This window comes from Aythya marila (genome assembly GCF_965140915.1).
Source record: "Aythya marila genome assembly, chromosome: 3".
NCBI classification, from domain to species: domain Eukaryota; kingdom Metazoa; phylum Chordata; class Aves; order Anseriformes; family Anatidae; genus Aythya; species Aythya marila.
Genome location: NC_139044.1, coordinates 16,768,587 through 16,789,493, shown reverse-complemented (window position 1 = coordinate 16,789,493; position 20,907 = coordinate 16,768,587). Strand labels below are relative to the sequence as shown.

The 20,907-nt window shown below is 43.9% G+C and overlaps 1 protein-coding gene across 1 annotated transcript in view; it reads left to right on the top strand.

Moving 5' to 3' along the window:
* ALK (ALK receptor tyrosine kinase) overlaps nucleotides 1–15,042 on the top strand; it is a gene marked incomplete at both ends in the record, with an annotated part of 285,134 nt that extends 270,092 nt beyond the window's left edge. Inside the window, 9 exons of the mRNA XM_082756089.1 lie at nucleotides 1,580–1,670; nucleotides 2,578–2,642; nucleotides 4,036–4,165; nucleotides 8,172–8,269; nucleotides 9,361–9,453; nucleotides 11,194–11,295; nucleotides 12,503–12,637; nucleotides 13,209–13,299; nucleotides 14,338–15,042. Coding sequence (XP_082612215.1) covers nucleotides 1,580–1,670; nucleotides 2,578–2,642; nucleotides 4,036–4,165; nucleotides 8,172–8,269; nucleotides 9,361–9,453; nucleotides 11,194–11,295; nucleotides 12,503–12,637; nucleotides 13,209–13,299; nucleotides 14,338–15,042 — 1,510 coding nt within the window. The remainder of the gene's footprint in view (nucleotides 1–1,579; nucleotides 1,671–2,577; nucleotides 2,643–4,035; nucleotides 4,166–8,171; nucleotides 8,270–9,360; nucleotides 9,454–11,193; nucleotides 11,296–12,502; nucleotides 12,638–13,208; nucleotides 13,300–14,337) is intronic.
* Nucleotides 15,043–20,907: the final 5,865 nt, after the last annotated feature.

The following is a 20,907-nucleotide window of genomic DNA, read 5'->3' as shown; positions in this document are numbered from 1 at the left end:
GAAGCCTAAGGCTTGTAGGGCACTCTTTGGGACCTTTGGTATAGAGAATGACATCTTTAAATACAGTAGGAGGAAAAGTAATGGTTTTGAGGCTGCAAGACAGAATTAAAAAGACAGCAATATAAAGCGAGCAGGATAGACAGGTCTAGGTCAGAACTTCTGTAAAGTTGGAAATAGTCTCCTACAGAAGACTTGAAAATTCAGAATTCTTTCCCACCCTGCTCTTTTTGTGCTGTGCAGTGCACACCACTGGTGAATATGGCATTACTCTGGTACCATGTTTGTTAAACAAAAATCCAAGAAGTAGGAGCAGAAAGTAGAGCTTGGATGATAGGGGACCTAATGGTGCTAAAAAAAGATGATGCTCAGAGTAGCCCATGCAGTCTGCAATGCATTGCAGACATATCACATTCTTATCACGTTCCCCCCTACCTGCAGATCTCGCTGGACTGCATCTGGAAGTTTCTGGTGTAACCAAAACTTTACCCTCTGTTGCTGCTGCTGTTGTCACTTGGGCTCTGAAAGAATTTTTGAAGTGTGGCAAGCTGCAGAGAGCAAAGGATGCAGCTGGGAATTGATGGGGCTGGGAAGTTTTGCTTTTGGGGAGGTGGGTGAGTTGTGAGCTGTAGAGATCTGTTTTATATCCTTAGTTTGTAATAAGTTGGTCAGGCAGAGCAGACAATGGTGTCTCAAGCTGATACCTACAAAATGTTATTAAAGAAGTGGTTGAGTCACAGGCAGTGCAAGTCCTCACTGTTGTTTCACTGCTCTCAACAGAGCAGATTGCTCTTAGCAGCACCTGCTTGAACTAGGAGGGCAACGGCCCATGCAAATACAGTCCACATCACACTGGAGGACACTCAGTGCAACTCTGAGGTCAGACCTGGCACTACCAGGAAAGTGCTTGTTGTAGAAGAGAGCCTTAGTGAAAGCCCCCCCTTTTTTTTTCCCTGCATCCTTAATCAAAATAAAACTATAAGTTTCATAATATGATCGGTGACAGTAACAATTCTCAGCGTGAACTCCTAGAGCTTTACAAAGTGCTGTCATCACTATTTATTTACCTAGAATCACAAACAAAACAAGGGAAAGATCCTTAATTTAAAATTCAGGTCCTTTGATAACCATTGTGCTTCCTAGTTTCTTGTTCAATGTTTTCTTTAGTACTGATGCATAAACATGGGAACTATTATGCTTATGGTGTGCAAATGCCAAGGCTTAAGACCTGTCTTTATTGACCTGTTGTGGAGAACCCACCACTATAGCACTGGCACCAAAGCAGCAGAAAGTGCTACCCATTACACTCTGTAGTGCCAGCAGTTCAATTTCACTGGGGACAGTTCCTTTCTGAGGATTGTTTTTCCTACCAGTTAAAGACATTGTGGGTCCAGGAAAGATTACATCAAGGTCCCATCTGCTGCGTAGTATAAGGAGAATTATCAGAAATAACAGTGCCAACATCCAGTTCTGCCTGTTTTGCTGCCATGAAAACTCTGACCCCATTCTGTGAGCTGTGACCACAGCATTATAACGTGTGTTCTCTGTAGTAATACCTTCTTGTCTTCTCTGGTCTGTCCAGGGGTTTGGGCCACGGAGCCTTTGGTGAGGTATATGAAGGTCAGGTGGCAGGGATCCCCAGCGACCCCACTCCCTTGCAGGTGGCTGTGAAAGTAAGTGACAGTGTATGAGTTATCATGATGGTTTCATGCACCTTCCACCTAAGAGTCCCAATGCATTATACAAATGAAGACGAATTAAACATTTCTGTAGCACTGAAGGATGTGTTTAGAAAGGTTGCTGTCCTATTGCAACACTTCCATCCATCATAGTGATGGTACAACTTGTCACATATGGGCTTTCTATAAAAAGAGGTTGATTGTAAGTAGTTAAGTAGACAAAGATTTCCTATACAGCTGCAGTAGACTACAAGAATGAGAAACAAGTCCACCCTCTGTCCATTCTCTGCATGCTCTTCCTGGTGTGGTAACCTGTCCAAAGTCTTTGAGTCAGAGGGACAGAAGTCTTAATTTGGCCAAGAGCAGCTGGCATATACATCAAAGAGGCTGTAGGCAGGAGTCTTTCCATTACAGGATGGATATGCACTGGGTGCATAGCTAAATCCTAAGGGACACTGGTAGAGTACTTCAGTCCTTCAGAAGCTTGGCTAGCTTGTTTTCTCCTAGACGTTATATAACAGCATAATCCTATTGCTGGTTATAGCTCCTAGTTTTGCTGGGAGGTAGTGGTATTGAACTATCTGAGAGCTCAGGAGCTATGGTCTCATTCCTCCTCCTCTACACAGTAGAGTCCCATATATCAGCACTGTTCCCTTTGCACTCTGTTGTATTTCCTGCACTGGTAGGAGGATGACAGTGTGATTGATGGATAATGCATCCTGATCTTTATCTTTCAACATGCTTCACGGTCTAGTTTATAATGGTCTAGCTATTATTAGAGTGAGGTTTCTTTTGGAGAAACAAGGATCACCGCAAAAGATGTTAGTGCTTCTGATTGTGTCAGGTGTTCTACAGCTGTCAGTTTAAACATCTCCTTGTCAACCTGTTCTTTCTTTTTCAGACGTTGCCAGAAGTGTGTTCAGAGCAAGATGAGCTGGACTTCCTCATGGAAGCTCTCATTATTAGGTGTGTATGAACAAAATGAACAAAGACTTTTATAGGCCTGCAAAGCCCAGCACTATAAGAAAAAAAAAGGTACTTTGGGAGGTGATGTCCACAGTGATCCATATTTTACAGTAGGGGTAGGCATTACTTTCCTATTCTATTCTTACAAATGAAGAAACTAAGGGACCAGATGATTAAGGGCAACATTTTCACAAAGGTCCACACTAGTTTTCATTATCCAAATTCAAAAACTTTAGGCCCAGTTTTCAGAATTGATAATAAGATCATAGAATCATAGAAGCATAGAGTCATAGAATGGCCTGGGTTGGAAGGGACCTCAAGAACCATCTAGTTCCAGCCCCCTTGCCATACGCAGGGACACCACTCATTAGATCAGGTTGCTCAGGGCCTCATCTAGCCTGGTCTTCAACACTTCCAGGGATGGGGCATCCCCAACCTCTCTGGGCAACCTGTTCCAGTGCCTCACTGCCCTCTGAGTGAAAAATGTCCTTCTAACCTCTAATGGTTATGTCCTTCTAACCTCTGGAAAACCGTTCCCCCTTGTCTTATCATTATCTACCCAAGGAAAGAGTCCTTCTTCCTTTTTATAAACCCCCTTTAGGTACTGAAAAGCAGCAATGAGGTCACCCCGGAGCCTTCTCTTCCTTAGGCTGAACAGCCCCAGCTCCCTCAGCCTTTCTTTATAGGAGAGGTGCTCCAGCCCCTTGATCATCTTTGTGGCCCTCCTCTGCACCCGCTCTAACAGCTCCACATCCTTCTTGTGCTGGGGGCTCCAGATTTCTCTTAGAGACCAGAGCATGAAGAAAAAACAAACCTCTGGAGTTTTGGTTTGACTGTGAAGAGATGCCATTGACACAATGCTGCTGTCATTTCATATGTCAGTGACTGTGTCCTAGAATCCAAGGAAATAGTTCCCTATCACATTAAGGCCTGGAGAAATTAGGAACAATTAGCACTAGGCCTTGAGGAATATCCCTTCAATAAGCTGATCCCTGTATCAGTATGTTATTTGGAACAATTTTGCCCTATCCCAGCTTCTACCCCAGGAGAGGGAATGCAGGGATAAACTCTTAACAGATATTTTCTGCTTTGTATGACCCACAAATCTTGCTGTAGCACAAAAAGGATGCAAAATATAGGAAGCCACTCCTTCAATCCACCCCTCCTCCAATCACCATTTCTGCACTGTGTAGACAGGCGGATTGCAAGGGTAGCACTTTGCCTTTATTCCGTTACTATGCCTTTGGGATTTGTTACTTATTCTGAAAACAAACACACAAACAAACAGAAAAAAACACACACAATTCCCCACAGCAAAATATTTTGATTATTTTCTATAATTGTGCTTTTTGGATCAAAGCTGATCCATTATTGAGCCTCCCTGTCTCCGCAGCAAGTTCAATCATCAGAATATTGTGCGCTGTATTGGAGTGAGCTTGCAGGCACTGCCCCGTTTCATCCTGCTAGAGCTTATGGCTGGAGGTGACCTGAAATCGTTCCTGAGAGAGACACGGCCTAGACCGGTAAGAAAATTGAATTGTATTTAGTAAGTTGATGACACAAGGCAAATAGGTAACTATAAAAGGACTGATCCATGCAGCTACTATTTCCCAGCATTTTAGAGAGTCAGAGTTTTTTATTACTAGAAGGCTAATCTGGAGGCAGGATATTGTCTATATCTGTCATATAGGAAACAAGTGTTGTTGGGGTTACACAGAGGAGCCTCATGCCTGGCCTTTGCTAGATAGCATTGCAGACGCTATCTAAAGAATAAAATCAAAATCTTATATACATATATATGTATATATACATATATATATACACACACATATTTTAAACTCTGCTCTTACCTACCTGTGGATGTGATTGCTGAGCCACTTTTCATCATCTATCAGCGGTCATGGTCAACTGGAGAGGTCCTGGATGACCAGAGACTTGCTAATGTGAAGCCCATCTATAAGAAGGGCAGCAAGGAGGACCCGGGGAACTACAGGCCTGTCAGCCTGACCTCGGTGCCAGGGAAGGTTGTGGAACAGGTCATCCTGAGTGCAATCACACAGCATGTGCAAGACAACTGGGGGATCAGGCCCAGCCAGCATGAAAGGCAAGTCCTGCCTGACCAACCTCATCTCCTTCTACGACCAGGTGACTGCCTGGTGGATGAGGGAAAGGCTGCTGACATAGTACACCTAGACTTCAGCAGGGCCTTTGACACGGTCTCCTACAGTATTCTCCTGGAGAAGCTGGTAGCCCATGGCTTGGGCAGGTACACTCTGTGCTGGGGTAAAAGCTGGCTGGATGGCCGGGCCCAGAGAGTGGTGGTGAACAGAGGGAAATCCAGCTGGTGACCGGTCACCTGTGGTGTTCCCCAGGGGTCTGTGTTGGGGCCCATCCTCTTTCATATATTTATTGATGATTTGGACGAGGGAATTGAGTGCACCCTCAGTAAGTTTGCAGTGACACCAAGCTGGGGGGAAGTGTCGATCTGCTGGAAAGTAGGAAGGCCCTGCAGAGGGACCTGGACAGGTTGGGTCAATGGGCAGAGGTCAATGGGATGAGGTTCAACATGGCCAAGTGCCGGGGCCTGCCCTTTGGCCACAACAACCCCATGCAGCGCTAGAGGCTTGGGGCAGAGTGGCTGGAAAGCTGTGCAGAGGAAAAGGATCTGGGGGTGCTGGTTGATGCTCACCTGAACATGAGCCAGCAGTGTGCCCAGGTGGCCAAGAAGGTCAACGGCATCCTGGCTGTGTCAGGAATGGTGCAGCCAGCAGGACCGGGGAGGTGATCATCCCCTGTACTCTGGTTTGGTGGAGCCACACCTCGAGTACTGTGTTCAGCTTTGGGCCCCTCACTACAAGAAGGACATCGAGGCCCTGGAACATGTCCAGAGAAGGGCTACGAAGCTGGTGAAGGGTCTGGAAAACAAGACTTACGAGGAGCAGCTGAGGGAACTGGGGTTATTTAGCCTGGAGAAGAGGAGGCTCAGGGGAGACCTCATTGCTCTCTGCTACTACCTGAAAGGAAGCTGTGGGGAACTGGGGGTCGGCCTCTTCTCACAGGTAACTAGTGACAGGACTAGAGGGAATGGCCTCAAGTTGCAGTTGCAGCTGGGAGGTTTAGGTTGGAAATTAGGAGACATTTCTTCTCAGAAAGAATGGCTAGGCATTGGGATGGCTTGCCCAACACAATTCAAGTCACTCATGTGGAAAATTGTCAGTTTATGTCAGCCAGGCCGACTGTAAGTTTCAGATTCAAGCTTCTCCATGGGTCCAGAAAAACCCAGCCCTGAGGGGTTTCTCCATTCCATTTGTAATGAAGTTCATATCCATTACAGGATATCTCCGTCCCTCTCTTCTGGATAGAGGCAGTCCTGGTAGATCCAGAGATGCCTGAAATAGGAGCATTGCAGAATTGTCCATTCTAAGAAGTTCAGTGCCAGTTTTTCTCACTCATAGCAAAGCAATCAAAGAACAATTCTGGAAGATAAATCCTAGTTTCCTGTTGTGTTGTGCAGCCTGTTGCACAGAGCAGTGATTACAGTGAACAATACACAGAATCTCATTCACCTTTTGCAAGATTTAGCTGCCGAAGGAAGGTGTCACATCAGTGACACATTAGTGCTTCTAACATGCCCCCTGCTCTGAGCACTGTCCATTCATCTAGGGAGCAAAAGATGTAAACAGCTGTGAAGTGAATTCTTTGCTGCCTCAAGGCTGCATCTCTTGCAAAATGAATCCAAACCCTTCATTTTTCAAACAAATTACATGGCTAAAGCATCCTTGCCTGGGCAGTCACATCTGTTTTAGCAACATAAAAGGTGGAAGGAATTCATCCAAGGAGGGAGAGAGGAAGGAAAAGAAAAAGAAAGAGGGAGAGAAAAGCTACCTTGGTCAAATCAGCTTGTGTTTTCAAGGTACAGGCTGCCTTGCAGCATAGCTCAGGTCTGCAGTTGATTACGCAGTAAAGAACGGGGATTTTTGCTCAGCTTTCACTTCAGGTTTTTGAGCCTTGCTCAGATGTAGAGGAATGGGTAGTCTGAGGTATTCATTTCCCCTTGGTTGTTCCCTGAAGGGTGGGGGGGGTGGGAGGGGAAGGCACCGGCATCCTCTGTTCCTGTAGCTCTGTTGGAGCTGGTGAGTCACTTCAACTCAGAGAGGTGAAAAGACGATTCTTCCCTCCCCCAGACAGTGTTTGGTGGGTGGGGGAGAGGCTTTCACGTTTTTAGGAAATGGTTATGCTGCATAAAAAGGGGGGGGGGGAGGGGGACACACGACAGTCCAGACTTTTAAAGAATCACTGAAGCATGTATGTATATATATGCAGTGAAGTATGCTGAGTAAACAATAACGTGTAGGCAGGTGATATGTAGTCATTTTGTTTTATGACACCACAGAAAAAACAAGCTTTGTTTATTTCAATTACTTCATTAGTCAAGCACTGAGGCCAGGTCTTTCCTAACCTCTTAAGAAAACATGAGGACTTTTTTTTTAGGTTTAGATAATGTCCAGTGTTTAGCTATTGCCTGCAGAGCTTGCTGCAGAGCATGGACATATTTTCAGTCCCAGTTATTGGTGCTTTAGAGCAAGTGGCTCAGCACCACATCATTCTGAGTAGTTTCTTTACAACTACAGCAGACAGGCTGGTAGATCCAGCAGTCTCTATTACTGGAGAACTGGTGCTGGCTTGTTCATCAGTAGGAGAGACCCATGCGCAAGTGTGCCTTTTGAGCACTGGGCAGAATGGTAAGCATCAACAGAGAGAGGGTGGGAGAGGTTTGCTTAGTCAAATATCTAAGGCCCCAGATAAACACTTACCAGGCAAATGGCTGCTGTGGAATAAGCAATCACTGCCACCCAGCTGTTTGTTGTCTGCCCTCTGGCAGAATTAGTTCCCTCCTCCCCCACAGGATTGGCCACAGGGATCACTGGTTAACACCTCAGAGCAGAAGCTGGTGGTTTGGTTTCAGCCCACTATGTGAGCTGTTGCTCAGCCTGCCCTTTTCACAAAAGCACCTGTCCCCTGCTGGCTAAGGCCATAGACTTCATCAGAGGCAGAGGCAGTTAGCAGCCCTCATCTTCCATAGCCATTGGCTAAGCAAACCTGTGTCAATGCTCTGAGGGGCAAGATAAAACCTACACGGATGTGTAGGAGGGAAAGAGTAAATGTGACTCATGCCATTATACAAAATGTCATTCTCAATGTTGAAGGTGACTTCGGAGAAGAACTAGAAATGATATAAGGAAAGTGTCTGAGGACCTGTTGAGGCAACATACCTCCTCAAAAAAAAAAATATCATGCTGAAAATTCAGAAGTGTCTCCCATGAGAACTGGGGGAAATCCATTTGTGTCTTGCAAAACAGAGGGAGAACCTTAAAGGAGAATCCTGATGGAGCTGGGAAATTGCATCCAGCTGTTCTGATTCTGTCTGGGATTTGTATGACATCATGCCTGCGTGTCCTGTGTTGTATCAACAACCAATCATGCTGTGTTCTTGCTTTTAAGCCATATTTGTCCTTTGTCTTTTGGCAGAACCAGCCTTCCTCCCTCTCCATGCTGGACTTGCTCCATGTGGCTCGTGACATTGCTTGTGGGTGTCAGTACCTGGAGGAGAACCACTTCATTCACAGGTAGGTGAAGGCATCAGTGTCAGCAAGGGCATGACTTGCAGACAGGCCAGAGGGACTCCTAATGCCCTGTTTGATATGTTTATGTCCTGCTGCTCTCTAGTGGCTGAACAACTTTAAGCAAGGCAGATAAAATCAGAACAATAGAAGCAATTAACAGAAATGCTGCTGTAGATCAGTTTGCAAAGGTCTGTAGTTTTATCAGAGATCCTGAGCTCTTTTTTTAGTGCCTGCACTTATGCAGCCAGTTTGGCTACTTGGCAAAGGGAAATGCAATCTTGTGACAGAAGTCTTCAAAGCCCTCCCCGTTGTGAATTTTGCTTAGCGTCTTTTTGTTCATCCTGGAGCCCTTTTCTTCTCCCTCCTGAAGAACAGCTGTACAAGTACAGCCAGAAGTACACCTTGTGACTACTGTTACCTGCTCCTGCAGAACAGGAGGGAGGTAAAGCTGTCAGCAGTTGTTCTGTGGCTCCCACTAGTCCTGTACTGCTGCTGTTTATGATGAAAGTGCGTGGCCACTGCCTACATCAGAAGAGCCCAGTTCCAGCATGTTGCTTTGCAAGGGGCTGTGAAGTTGCTATGGCCAGACTGTAGTTTGCTTTTCTGAGTTATCCACAAGGGATGCCACCACATTATTCACATTTCAGGGTGTACTTCAGCTCAGCAGAGATGGAGCTTTACCTGCATGCACAGATTCAGGCCCATACCTGTCTCCAAAACACTACCTGCATGTTGTTCTTCCTGTCTCTGATAGTACGGTGCTTGTCTGACAACATTTGAACTGGCATGGTAGGAGCATGTCAGTGGATCACTCCCCAGATATCTTGATGCTAGGACTGGTACATTGCTGAAATCAGCTGCACTGCTTGCAACTCCCTGGAGAAATTAAGTGAAGTTTAAGGAGGAAGTCTTTAAGGAGTGGAACTGCTCAAACTGTTGTGGGAGATTAGAATTTGGGACATCTCTAGTTACCCATAAACACTGACTTTTCTGGGTGGTCTCTACACCTCAGGAAAATAGGTACTATTCTGCAAAATTATTAAATGATTACATGATTCTTCTCTCACTCTTGGTTTTCTTGCCTTTTCTTGTAGGGATATTGCTGCCAGGAACTGCCTCCTTACCTGCCGAGGGCCTGGAAGAGTGGCTAAAATTGGAGACTTTGGCATGGCCCGGGATATATACAGGTAACAGCTAAAGCCAAGGGTATCCACAAGTGGAAGCTCGCTAAAATGAGAGATGAGCAGTGTTCATGTAGGACAGCAAGCTCCCACGCTGCTGTGTTTAACTCTAGCAAGACAAGAGTGGAGACACCCAACCCCAATGAATCCCAACTAATATATTAATTTTTTTTTTTTTTTTTTGCCTTCACCTGTATTTGAACTGTGCTTTGGAGACTTTTCACACTCCCTGAGAGCTTTCTTCTGTGTAATGAAGCCTCATGGCTATGGAAGGCTTTTTTCTTCTCTCTCATACACTGTCTACAGTTTCTTGCCTGTACTTTCTCCACTCTGAATGGCACTAATGTGCCTTTCTGTTTTGTGACCCTAAATCTTTTTGAGTTTAATCCCTCTGCTTGATACTACCTCTCCCCCTTTGGTTTGGTGGCATCAGTAAATCTCTGCAATTTAATGCAGGTAAAGGAGGAAGGTGCAGAGGAAGGTTAGAGAAATGTAATCATCCAAGCTGGAATTCAGCCAGGACACAGGGTTAACTACTCTGATGTTGCAAGAGTCATCAGGAAGCCTTTAATGACCATGAGCAGTCAGGGCTGCAGTCTGATATCTCATCTTCTAAATAGCACCTCTAGCTATACCACCATGTGCTGCTGTGCTGGGGAATTGATTCGCCTCTGACTCAGAGGAAGAAAAGCCTTGTACTCAGTCACATACACTGTTTATTCTAGAGCTTCAGCTTCTCTTTTTCCTGCTTGGGGATTCTTCTGTGCAATGACTAAGCCAGGCCTGCCTCTGCTTAGCCTGAGGTCTGCCAGTATGACAGCCTGAGGTGATGCTAACAGAGTTCTACTTTCAAAAACCAAGTGTATGAGAACTGCCTTTTTTTTTTTTTTTTCTTTTTTTCTTCCCTATCTCCCTTTTCACAAAGAGACCCTGCTCCTCTGTCATATCAGACTCTGCTGGGAAAAAGTAACATCTGTAACACACATACAGTCAGCAGAACCACCTGTCAAGATGAATGCTTTGGTGCTGAGTTTTCAGAGTTGCTTTTGAAGTTTGCACGTTTCAGTGTCTGAGAATACCCTTCAGATGCTCAGGCTGCATAGTTATGAACAGTGATACTGACTTGCATGAGCAGTCTACTGTAACCAACAGCACAGGACTTGGGGCTGGTAGGTTTTATTTTAAGTGAAAATCACAAAACAACTGAAGTACCTTCTGTCTCAGGAGCATAAGAAGTGATTTTTCTATCTCCTGTCCCAGGTAATAATGGCCAAACTTTCTCCTTGTTGTTTCTTGGTCTTAATAAGGGTTTTGGATTCCACTTGCAGTGCTGAAGACTGGGTATATTTGGAAAAAGCTTTGTTTATTTTTGATAGGGATGCTTGAGGTGATGACTTGTGAGATGAGGTGGAGACCCTGTTGTGGCTAAGTGCAGGATAATTGCTTTGCCAGCAGCAACTTACTATGTGAGTAAGTCACTTGAGTATGCATGTAGATAAGGATAATTCAGGTTCACTGGATCAAGCCTAAGGTGAGGGAGGTTGCAAAGCAGTCCTTACACAGCCTGCCCATTTCCACTGTTTTTTTGAAAAGAAACAGGCCTCTTCAGCATTTTCTCTGCCATGCTGCTTTGCCTAAATTAGTCTGTCCTCCAGCTGATAATGTTAATATTCATAGTTTTACAAATCCTGAATTAATAACACTTTCTGAATTCATGGCTGACTCTGTTTTTCTTGTTCTCTGCAGAGCCAGCTACTATCGGAAGGGTGGGTGTGCAATGTTGCCTGTCAAATGGATGCCTCCCGAGGCTTTCATGGAAGGGATATTTACATCAAAAACAGACACATGGTTTGCTTCCTTTACTTCTTCATCTGTGTGTGCATGTGTGTATGCCTGTCTACTGTAACTTTTTTTGTAAGGTCTCAATATTTTGTAAAAAACACATTCCTATTCATTTTCCCTTTAGGAAAAAAAGAAAAAAAAAAAAAAAAAAAAAAAAGCAAGGTCCTTCAGAGCCATTAATCTTGGAGAACATGAGGGAACAGAAAGGTCAGCAAAGGCAGGTGCTGCTGAGGAAGCAAGCAGGCAGGGAAGGAAGAGTGAGGCAGATGTAGGCACTGCTTTAAAATCATAGAATGGCTTGGGTTGGAAGGGACCTTAAAGACTGTCCAACTCCAAACCCCTGCAAAGGCCCCATCCAACCTGGCCTTGAACACTTCCAGGGATGGGGCATCCACAACTTCTCCGGGCAACCTGTGCCAGTGCCTCACTACCCTTACAATGAAGGATTTCCTCCTAATGTCTAATCTAAATCTGTCCTCTTTTAGTTTAAGACCATTCCTCCTTGTCCTGTCATTATCTACCTGAGTAAAGAGTCCTTCTCCATCCTTTTTCTAAGCCCCCTTTAAGTACTGAAAGGTCGCACTGAGGTCTCCCTGAAGCCTTCTCTTCTCCAGGCTGAGCATCCCCAGCTCTCTCAGCCTTTCTTCATAGGAGAGGTGCTCCAGCCTTCTGATCACCTTTGTGGCCCTCCTCTGGACTCAGGGCTTTGCAAGCCACACCACAAGCCCAGGACTGCTGTTAGCTAGGGAAAGTTTTCCTGTTTTCCTACTCTCTGAGGTACAAATGGGAATTTAGGGGACTCAGAGCATCAGTGGGGATTCACTGGCATACTTCATGAAGTGGAGCTTACAGAAGAGGAAAAGGTTGTTGTTAGTGTTCAGGCTACTGCTGAGTGGCTGATGTCTCAGAAAAGTACAGTCTTTCACATTTGTTACATCTAGTTGAGCAGTGCTGAGTAAAAGAGCAAAACAACCAGATTTACATACCTATATTGTAGACTCAACTCACCAGTCAACTATTAGCATTCTTAAAATAATTCAAAATCTACCATTACAACTATAGAATTTAGTATGTCCAAATCCTGCAGCAGTGACTTCCACATTGAGCATGGACTGCAAGGAGCGGTGCTGACTGTACATCTATTTCATTACCCCTCATTGATGATGGTCATTCCTGTCTCCTTCATTTTGGTTTCCTTCTCTTCTGTATTCAGGTCCTTTGGTGTACTGCTCTGGGAGATATTCTCTTTGGGATACATGCCCTACCCTAGCAAAAGTAACCAAGAGGTTCTGGAATTTGTAACCAATGGAGGAAGGATGGATCCACCTAAAAACTGCCCTGGCCCTGTGTATGAGATTTTAACTTTGATGCATTCATACAAATACACTTCTGGTTTGAATATTGTTCTCTAGTCAAAAGTTAATGACTTTTGAGATTGATTTTATCTTGGCTGGTCTCCCTTATTGCACTTTGATTGCCAGTGACTTCTCTGCCAGGTAATTTTTCTGTTTTCTTTGGAGAAGAATTCAGGACCCCTTTGAAAAGTACAGGATACTGCTTGTTTGGTCAAAGGTCATGCAATATTTCTGTCCTAGACTGACTGTAAAACTGCAAGTGTGTAAGCTTGTTCACAGGTAGGAAAAACTGGGTTCCAGTGCCTGTGCCCCTGCCTACCTTTAATGAATTGCCCAAGAATTTCAGGCAAATGGGTTATTTCTCTAATGGGCTGTAGATTTCACCCCACTGGTGGCCACATTTCAGTGGTTACCAGTACATTGGGTGTCTGACTTTGGGGAATGCAGAGTACTCTTTATTAATGAGAGTGGCAACATGTGCTTATGGTTTCTAGTCTGCAGTGACTACCTGTTAAGTATCAGCAGGATCTGCCATTTATGAGATCTCTTGTTCGGCTCTTTCAGGTATCGCATTATGACCCAGTGCTGGCAGCACCAGCCTGAAGACAGGCCAAACTTTGCCATAATACTGGAGAGGATCGAGTACTGCACTCAGGTATCTGTTCATTCATCTCCCATGAGATGGGTGAAGACGTTTCCAGCTGATGAAGAGTTTAGGCAAGCCAGAGTGGGAGATGAGAAGGTGGCACTGCATTACTGCAGTCATCAGTCCAGGAAGGCTGATGTCAGCCTGGGACCAGCTGATGGGACATTTGCCCCATCAGGTGGTTGATCCTTCTGTCTTTCATGTCCAAAAGGGTGTATGGTTACACAGCTCTACAAATAGCAGACCAAATATCTCTCCTGCTTATGAAGACACAGATTTTTTTACCATCATTTTTAGCAGACTAGTATGGAGCAGAATAGCTTGGAAAATGTTTTGCTGCCTGCCTCAGTATGGGTTTGTTGTGTCACTTCATGCAATTATTCTTCTCAGTCACCTTGCTTTCCCTCACTGTTTGGGAGGCTTGATCAGTTTTTCATGAGTGTTTGGATCCTGGGATTGAGAGGCAGTGTTTTCTGTTACGTATAGATTGCCTTGGTGTCTAGCAATAGTTAAAGATTGCCCAGATCACCATGTTTCTCTCAGTTTAATTTTCAAAACTGTTTAAATAGCTCAAAGCTGCTGTATCTGTGGATTTGGGCTTCAAAGGATCTGTCAGTGCTGCCTTCTCACTCCTCCCTGTTGAGTGGAGGCAATACATTCATGGCTGAAACTTTCTCAATATTAACTGAGAATGTTATGAACTTTGAGACAATATAGATTCCAAAACAACATCCCCACAGGAAAATCGGCTGGACATTAAAAAAAAAAAAATGTTTTTCATTGTTTTTTTGCTCTCTGCTGTTCTGTGGTAAATTCTAGTGTTGCTCTATTTTTTTTAAGAGTCTAATTTTATGGGTATCCCATTGTCTCTCATGGCTAATTACACTGTCAGCTTCCTCTGCACGTGGAATGTAGGTTGTAGATGGTCTGGGAAAGGTGGTCTCTGATCATAGCAATGACAGTTGTCAGATGTCTCAGGTTTTTAATGAGTCTGAGTATGTGTGATGGCAGCAGACATGGAGAAATTCTTATTCGTCTCTCCTGCAGGATCCAGATGTCGTCAACACTGCTTTGCCAGTAGAATATGGCCCGTCAGTTGAAGAGGAAGAGAAGGTAGCGATACACCCAGAAGACCCAGAAGGAATTCCTCCTCTCTTGGTTTCTGCACACCAAGACAGAAAAGATGACAAGCAAACTCTGCCATCTCCACCACCCCTGCCATCAGCCATCACTGCTGGAAAAGCTTTAGGGAAAGCGGGAGCCTTGGAACCGCCAGTCCCTGGGAAGGTGCAGTCAGCTTCAGCTGGGGGACATATCAACATGGCCTACACCCAGTCCAACCCCCCTTCTGAGCTGCACAAAGGCCGGGGCTCCAGAAACAAGCCCACCAACCTCTGGAATCCAACCTATGGTTCCTGGTTTGCGGAGAAGCAGGCCAGCAGAAACAATCCTCTGCTGGAGAAAGAGATGCCTGAGAGGGAGAATTTGGGACACGAAGGAAACTGTACTGTGGGGCCCAACATTGTGACTGGCAGGCTACCAGGCTCCTCCCTGCTATTAGAGCCATCTTCCCTAACAGCGAGTGTTAAAGAAGTGCCTCTCTTTAGGCTCCGTCACTTCCCCTGTGGGAATGTCAACTACGGATACCAACAGCAGGGCTTACCTTTGGAAGCCTCCACGCCACCTTGTGCTAGCAGTTACGAGGACCCCGCCCTTAGAAACAAGAGCCACATAACCCAGCATGGGCCTTGAGAGCCCTCTACCCTCTTGACTTTTCCACCTGTGGCCCCAAGCCTTGAGGAGATGTCCTGTTACCCAGTACGCCACAAGCAAGGGACGTGACAGCATTACCTTCTATTTGTGCCAACTTGCTCCAAAAGTGCCACCTTCAAAGCTGTAATTTCAAATAACCCAAGAGGCTTCAAATCACCAGAGCCCCAGTACAGTAAAAGAAACAAGGGGGAGGGCGGGAAGAGAAAGGAAACAAATGTCAACTGCGAGGCCCAGCTTCCTATCGCATTAACTCATACGCATGGTTGTTGTCATGCCCTTCCTGTGAGCTTTTCTTAGTTGTGCATTCTCTGCTTAAGCGTAAAGCCACAGCTCACTGCCTTGAGTGTTTCAGGTCTGGGATTTTCCGTGCCAAACTTGTTGTTGCTAAGGAATGCTTGGAGAGCACCTGCAGCTGGCAGAGGTTTTAGTGGGTTTGGGTAGAGAGCATCCTTCATCCAAAGTGAGAAAGGAGACAACTTTGGTGACACAATGGCACTTTCCCAAGTTGTGCTCCAGCTCCAGCCTAGTCGTTGAAAGTCCTTGAATGTATAGTAGTTATGGTGGGATAGCAGGGCAATAGAAAGCCTGGTCGTACTGAATTGCTTGAAAGAAGCAACAGGAAGCATAGAGGACGGGTGAGATGCTGTGAGGCATTGTGGTTTGGTGGGGGCGGTTGTTGGTTTTCTCTGTGTTGTTTGTTTTTCTCCTGTGCTTAAGCGCTAAAACTGAGTAAATCCCTGTAAAATTCCTTCTGGCCTACAGAAGTAGAAATGTCCTTCATCACAACTTGTGCACGTCACGTGGAACCGAAGTGAAGCTTTAAAGGACCGTGATTATGACAGAAACTTCAGCTGTGCCCTGAAAATGGACAGCCATCTGCATATCTCAGAGGTTTAAAGTAGCCTTTCACATACCATGTACAAGCAAGAACAACACAAAGGCCATTGACATTGTGCCGCACTCCAGATGCCAGATACTGTTTCTATTTGAAGGGTTTAAAGCCCTTGTTTTTTTAACAAAATATGTATATGATCGTGATTTAAAAGCAAAGGCTGTATTGATTCATTTGTACACCTTGTGCATGAAAAACATTCCAGTAACTGTATTGTCAAAACATAGATGTAGGAAATGATTCACGTGTAAAGATGTGCATTAGTAACTTTAACTCACAGGTGCACGGAGCTGTTAGAGCACTAATGAAAATTATCTGAAAAGAAGGTGCCTATTTCTATAGAAATGAGTCTTCTGAGGCATCAGCAAAGGAATATGAAGGTGTTCTTCAGGCCAAGACTCTTCCTTCAGTGAAGTAATTCTGAATCTGGCCCTGGCTCCAAATATTGAGGTAAGCTTTCTGTCTGCTTAAGCAAACCAACCAGTATCTGCGTTTACATGCCGTTAACCTTTGAGATATGCAGCTGGCAATCAGAGGGCTTGGTTTGGGACACCGCCCTTAAAAAAAAAAAAAAAAAAAGTAACTGGGGGTAAGGGAGGAGCACAGAGAGAAGTAGTGTTCTCTCCTAACCTGCTTTTCTCACATCTCTGGTATGTAGAACTATTTTATTTCTTTGCAATAATGCCAAATTGTGCGTGGTAGTCAGTTAATGGAGATGTGCTCTTGTGTTGACAAGCTTGAGTGAGGAGCTGCCAGTGATCCATTGCACCGCTGCTGCATGAGCTTGGTGGTGATAACTAAGGTTACCTTTGGGTGTTCTGCTGCTGTATGCGGGCTGCTTTAGCTTGAATTAAGAAAATATTTGTGATTGGTGAGGTCGCTATGTTTGTAGTTCTATTCATGCCGCTAGCCACTGGAGAAGGAGTCTGTCTAGCTTAAGACTGTGTTAGTGTCACACTGGCCACTCTTTCTACCTCAGTAAAGTCAATGAGGTAGGTTTGTGGAGTCTCAGGAAAGCTGATTAATTCAGCAGGTAAGCACTATCAGAGAATTTTCTTGCACCACAATATTATTCACATATAATAGCAATTTTCATTTGAATATTCTTGCTTTCTCATTTTCGAATGGGTTGCAGCTCCTCATTGTTTTCTGTAGCTCATCTTTGCATAGGAGTAGAGTTTTTGCTGTCCTGCCTCTTATGTGTGACTGAGGACAGAATCTGAACTGTGTACTGACGGGTATTCTTACAGAATACAGAAGAACAAAAACATTGAAAGTTAATGATCTTTGTTGAGTTGAAATTACTCTTATATCTGAGGCAGCAGCTCTGCTGCCGCAGAAATGCAGATAACCTACCAGGTTATGATGTAGCATTCTTAGAGAAGCTTAAAAGAACGAGCAGCAAAATGTGACGCATGCTTAAGGAGCATGCTTTCTCCAGCCATGGTGATAGCATGTGTACTACGCTGCTGTTTGTGCTGTGCAGTTACATTATCATAAAAGTTTGAACAAAATAGTCTCAAAGAGTGAACATTGTAAACGATGAAGGAGCACGTTACTGCTTCTTACCTATGCAATATGCGAGGAAGATAACTGGTCAGGCAAAATGGTGAATTACTACTGAAATTCTCCAGTCCACTGGGTATGGTTCTTGCACTAGCAGTTGGCTTTAAGTAAGCTTCCTTCGTGTCTCCAAAATGAAATGCTTTTTTTGGTTGTTTTTGTTTAGTTTGTTGTTGGCTTTGGTGTTTTCTGTTGTTGTTGTGTATCTTTTCAAAAAAAAAAAAACCCTCCCCTGCCTCTTAACACTTGAAATGCAGAGGACTTTAGAACTCCAGTTTGTACTTCTTTTTAATGTAAAAAAACATCTCTGAGCTCGTCCACAGTGAGCATTTAGTTTTGTGTACCAGTTTGCTGTCTAAGCTCCAAGCTCCAGTTTGCACAAACTGCTCTGTAAGTACTGATGCTGATCAAAATGCGATACTCAGAAACAAAGTTTGGAGATTTTGCATGTCTTGTTTCTTAGAATCAATGACGAATTATTTCTACGAATTAATTGTCTGGACCAAAGGGTTCTCTCCCACTTCCATGCAGGCTGCATCAATGACAGTTTCCTGGTCACTTTCTGATTGCATTAACTTCAAATGAATGAATGTATGTCCTGTTGCTGAAATCATTCCAGGATTTCAGTATTAAAACACCATTTTATTTATATCAACCACCGGGATGTTGTAAAGAAAGCTTTCCTTAATAATAAACCCAGTTTCCTCTATTGCTAAGTTAGCAACTTGAACTTCACTTTTTATTGCTGTCCCACCCAAAATTATCTGAAGGGCTGTGACAGGAATTATCTGTCTATGAAGTCCTGCTTCATGTAGCAGTACACATGCGGTAGCAGCAGTTACCCTGCAGTTATGCCCTGGGTTGAAGAATTACCAGCAGGGGTTCGTCCAGAGAGGTAGGAAAAAAAATAACTGTCTTTTCCAGGCAGAGGTTGGGGGGAGCTAGCAGATGATGTTTTAGAGGTAATGGACTCCGTTTGTCTGTAAGGAGCTGAGTAACTTGTCATAGTTGTTAATGATGAGACAGTACCTTAAATTCTGTACAAGAAGATATCTAATAGAATTTATTATAGCATTTCTGTTATAACTGGAAGCAGTCAGTGTCCATGTCTGTATTTCACTTTCTACCAGTTTGGCTCTCTAGCCTGTTTCTTTTGGATGTAAAGCACTAGCAAAAGCATTTTGTCCAGTCAATTATTTGAGGTACAAATACCAAATTTCTGTGTCTGGGAAGATACACCTGATCAGTTCTGAAAGCTCCAGTGAGCCATGGGCTTAAGTTACAGACCAAAGAGCATCCCAGCATGTGTAAATCCCCTTCTTAAACCCTTCCACGCTAGGCTTACAGTATTGTAGAAGAAACAGTTGAAGTCATTTACAATCTCTTACAAAATTTTGTCCATTGTTTTTTAATTGTTAGTACAATTTATTGAGACAACATAAATTGTAAAATGTAAAAGCAAGTACAGAACTTGCTTTTAAACTGTTAAACTTTTTTGTTGTCAATATTTAAATTCCAGTCTTATGTATGTCTCATGCTGCAGTGGAAAAGCAGGAAGCAGTACGATCTACAGGATATAAAGAATGAATATGAAAATCCTGTGCTACCACTCTCATACTCTGAAAACAACTTGTTTCCTTGTAGATGTTATCTGTTTCCTGTAGATGTTAGGTAGATTTTCTGACTCTGTGCTGATTTGTAAGCTGCTGAAGGTAAAGTAGGTTAGGATGCCTGTTTATCTACCTTTCCAGTTGTGCTTTCATCTTTGTTTTTACTACTGAACCTTGCTTCCATATCACGTGCTTGGAAATGAAGCAAAGGCCAGAAGTCTGGGTTGTTCTGCTTCCTCAAGGAACAGTAGAAGGAGTGGTGGCAAGAGAGGGGCTTTGCTGTATCAGGGAAGGGAGGTCAGGTACCACAGACTAAAAGCTCAAAATCTGCGTAAATTTGGCCGAGTCACATCTTTCAGTGGTGTAATGTCACTGGTCCACTTGCTTCACTTCACTCCTGTGTGTTCACAAAAGGACAAAGGCTCAGTGTGAAAGTAACTGCAGCACCACTGGGCACAAATGTTTAGACAAGAGGTAAGAGGTCTGAAATAGAATATGAAGGATTGAATTTTGCACGTTTGCTCCTCTTACTGAGCCTGTCTTTTTGGGGACAAGAACTTTGACATAGGAATAGCATAAAACAGCCTTTCACAGCTGCAAAGACATCACAAAGCATCTGTCCCAAAGTTAAACCCATCACAGGAAATTGCCTGAATTGTCTGCACCTGGCTTCTTCTAGTAACAAAGCTTCATTATAGGAATGTCTGTCTCATGTACAGTAGTTTATGCAACACTGTTGATAAAGGAAGGGCCTGCACTTCAGGGATACTATGAAGAAAAATACTACCATATGGTCATTGAGTATTTTGTATTGAATAGTGTATTTGTATTGTAAACAAGTGTAGTGAACCAAAAAGGCATGAAGACAAATAAAATGACTGTAAATGGCTTCTTCTGTGTTGGGTTGTATAATGACTGTATCAGCATCAGGTCAGTTGAAGAAGTAACCAGGCACACCTGCGCAAAAGGAGCAGGTGTGGTGCCAAACAGAGACTGCCATCTTTCTGGCTAGCAGCAGCATGTTTAAGACTTGGTTGTGTTGTAAATCTAGGTACCCTCCAAGCTTCTTACAGAAGAGAAAGGTGCTGTTCCTTCTATTACAAGCAACAAAGGTTGGCTTTCACCCAAAGGAAAGTGGCTAGTATAAACAGAGAACAACATGACTTTTCGTAGGTCTGATTATAAACTTATTACAGTGAAGTACCACAGGTAAGTCCTATGACAGGCACAGGAAAAGAGAGCTCCTGCCCTGAAATGCTCCCTTGTTTCCCCTCTGTTCCACTCCTACGCCTTAGGTATCTACTTTCTCAAGAAACATTCCTTAAAATTAGGACCCAACATTTATAGAATTATTTATTTTCCTTCACTTGTTTATCCATGTGCTTACTATCCCCTGGCAAGATATTACCATGGTTTAGTTAACAAAACTCCTGAGCAGGTTTTAGGCATGCACCTCTCTTCTCTGTTTCCCCACACATGCTTTGGTTCCTTCCTCTCTTAACTGAAAAGGGACCTCTCCTGTGCACTGCAGAGCACACTACAACATCCTGTTTACATAATTTGTACATAAGAACAGAAGTGAGAGAAAAGATGTATGTTCTGTAAGGACATAATGAAATTTCTCTTTACCGTCCTATACTATTCACCAGGGTTTCATTTTAATAATACCAGCAAGAAACAGATATTGGACAAAGTAATGTTCAGTACATCTTCAAATATAAAGCATCAATTTTTTACATTAAAAATTTACAGCTTTTATATTCAATTTAAATGTCCATA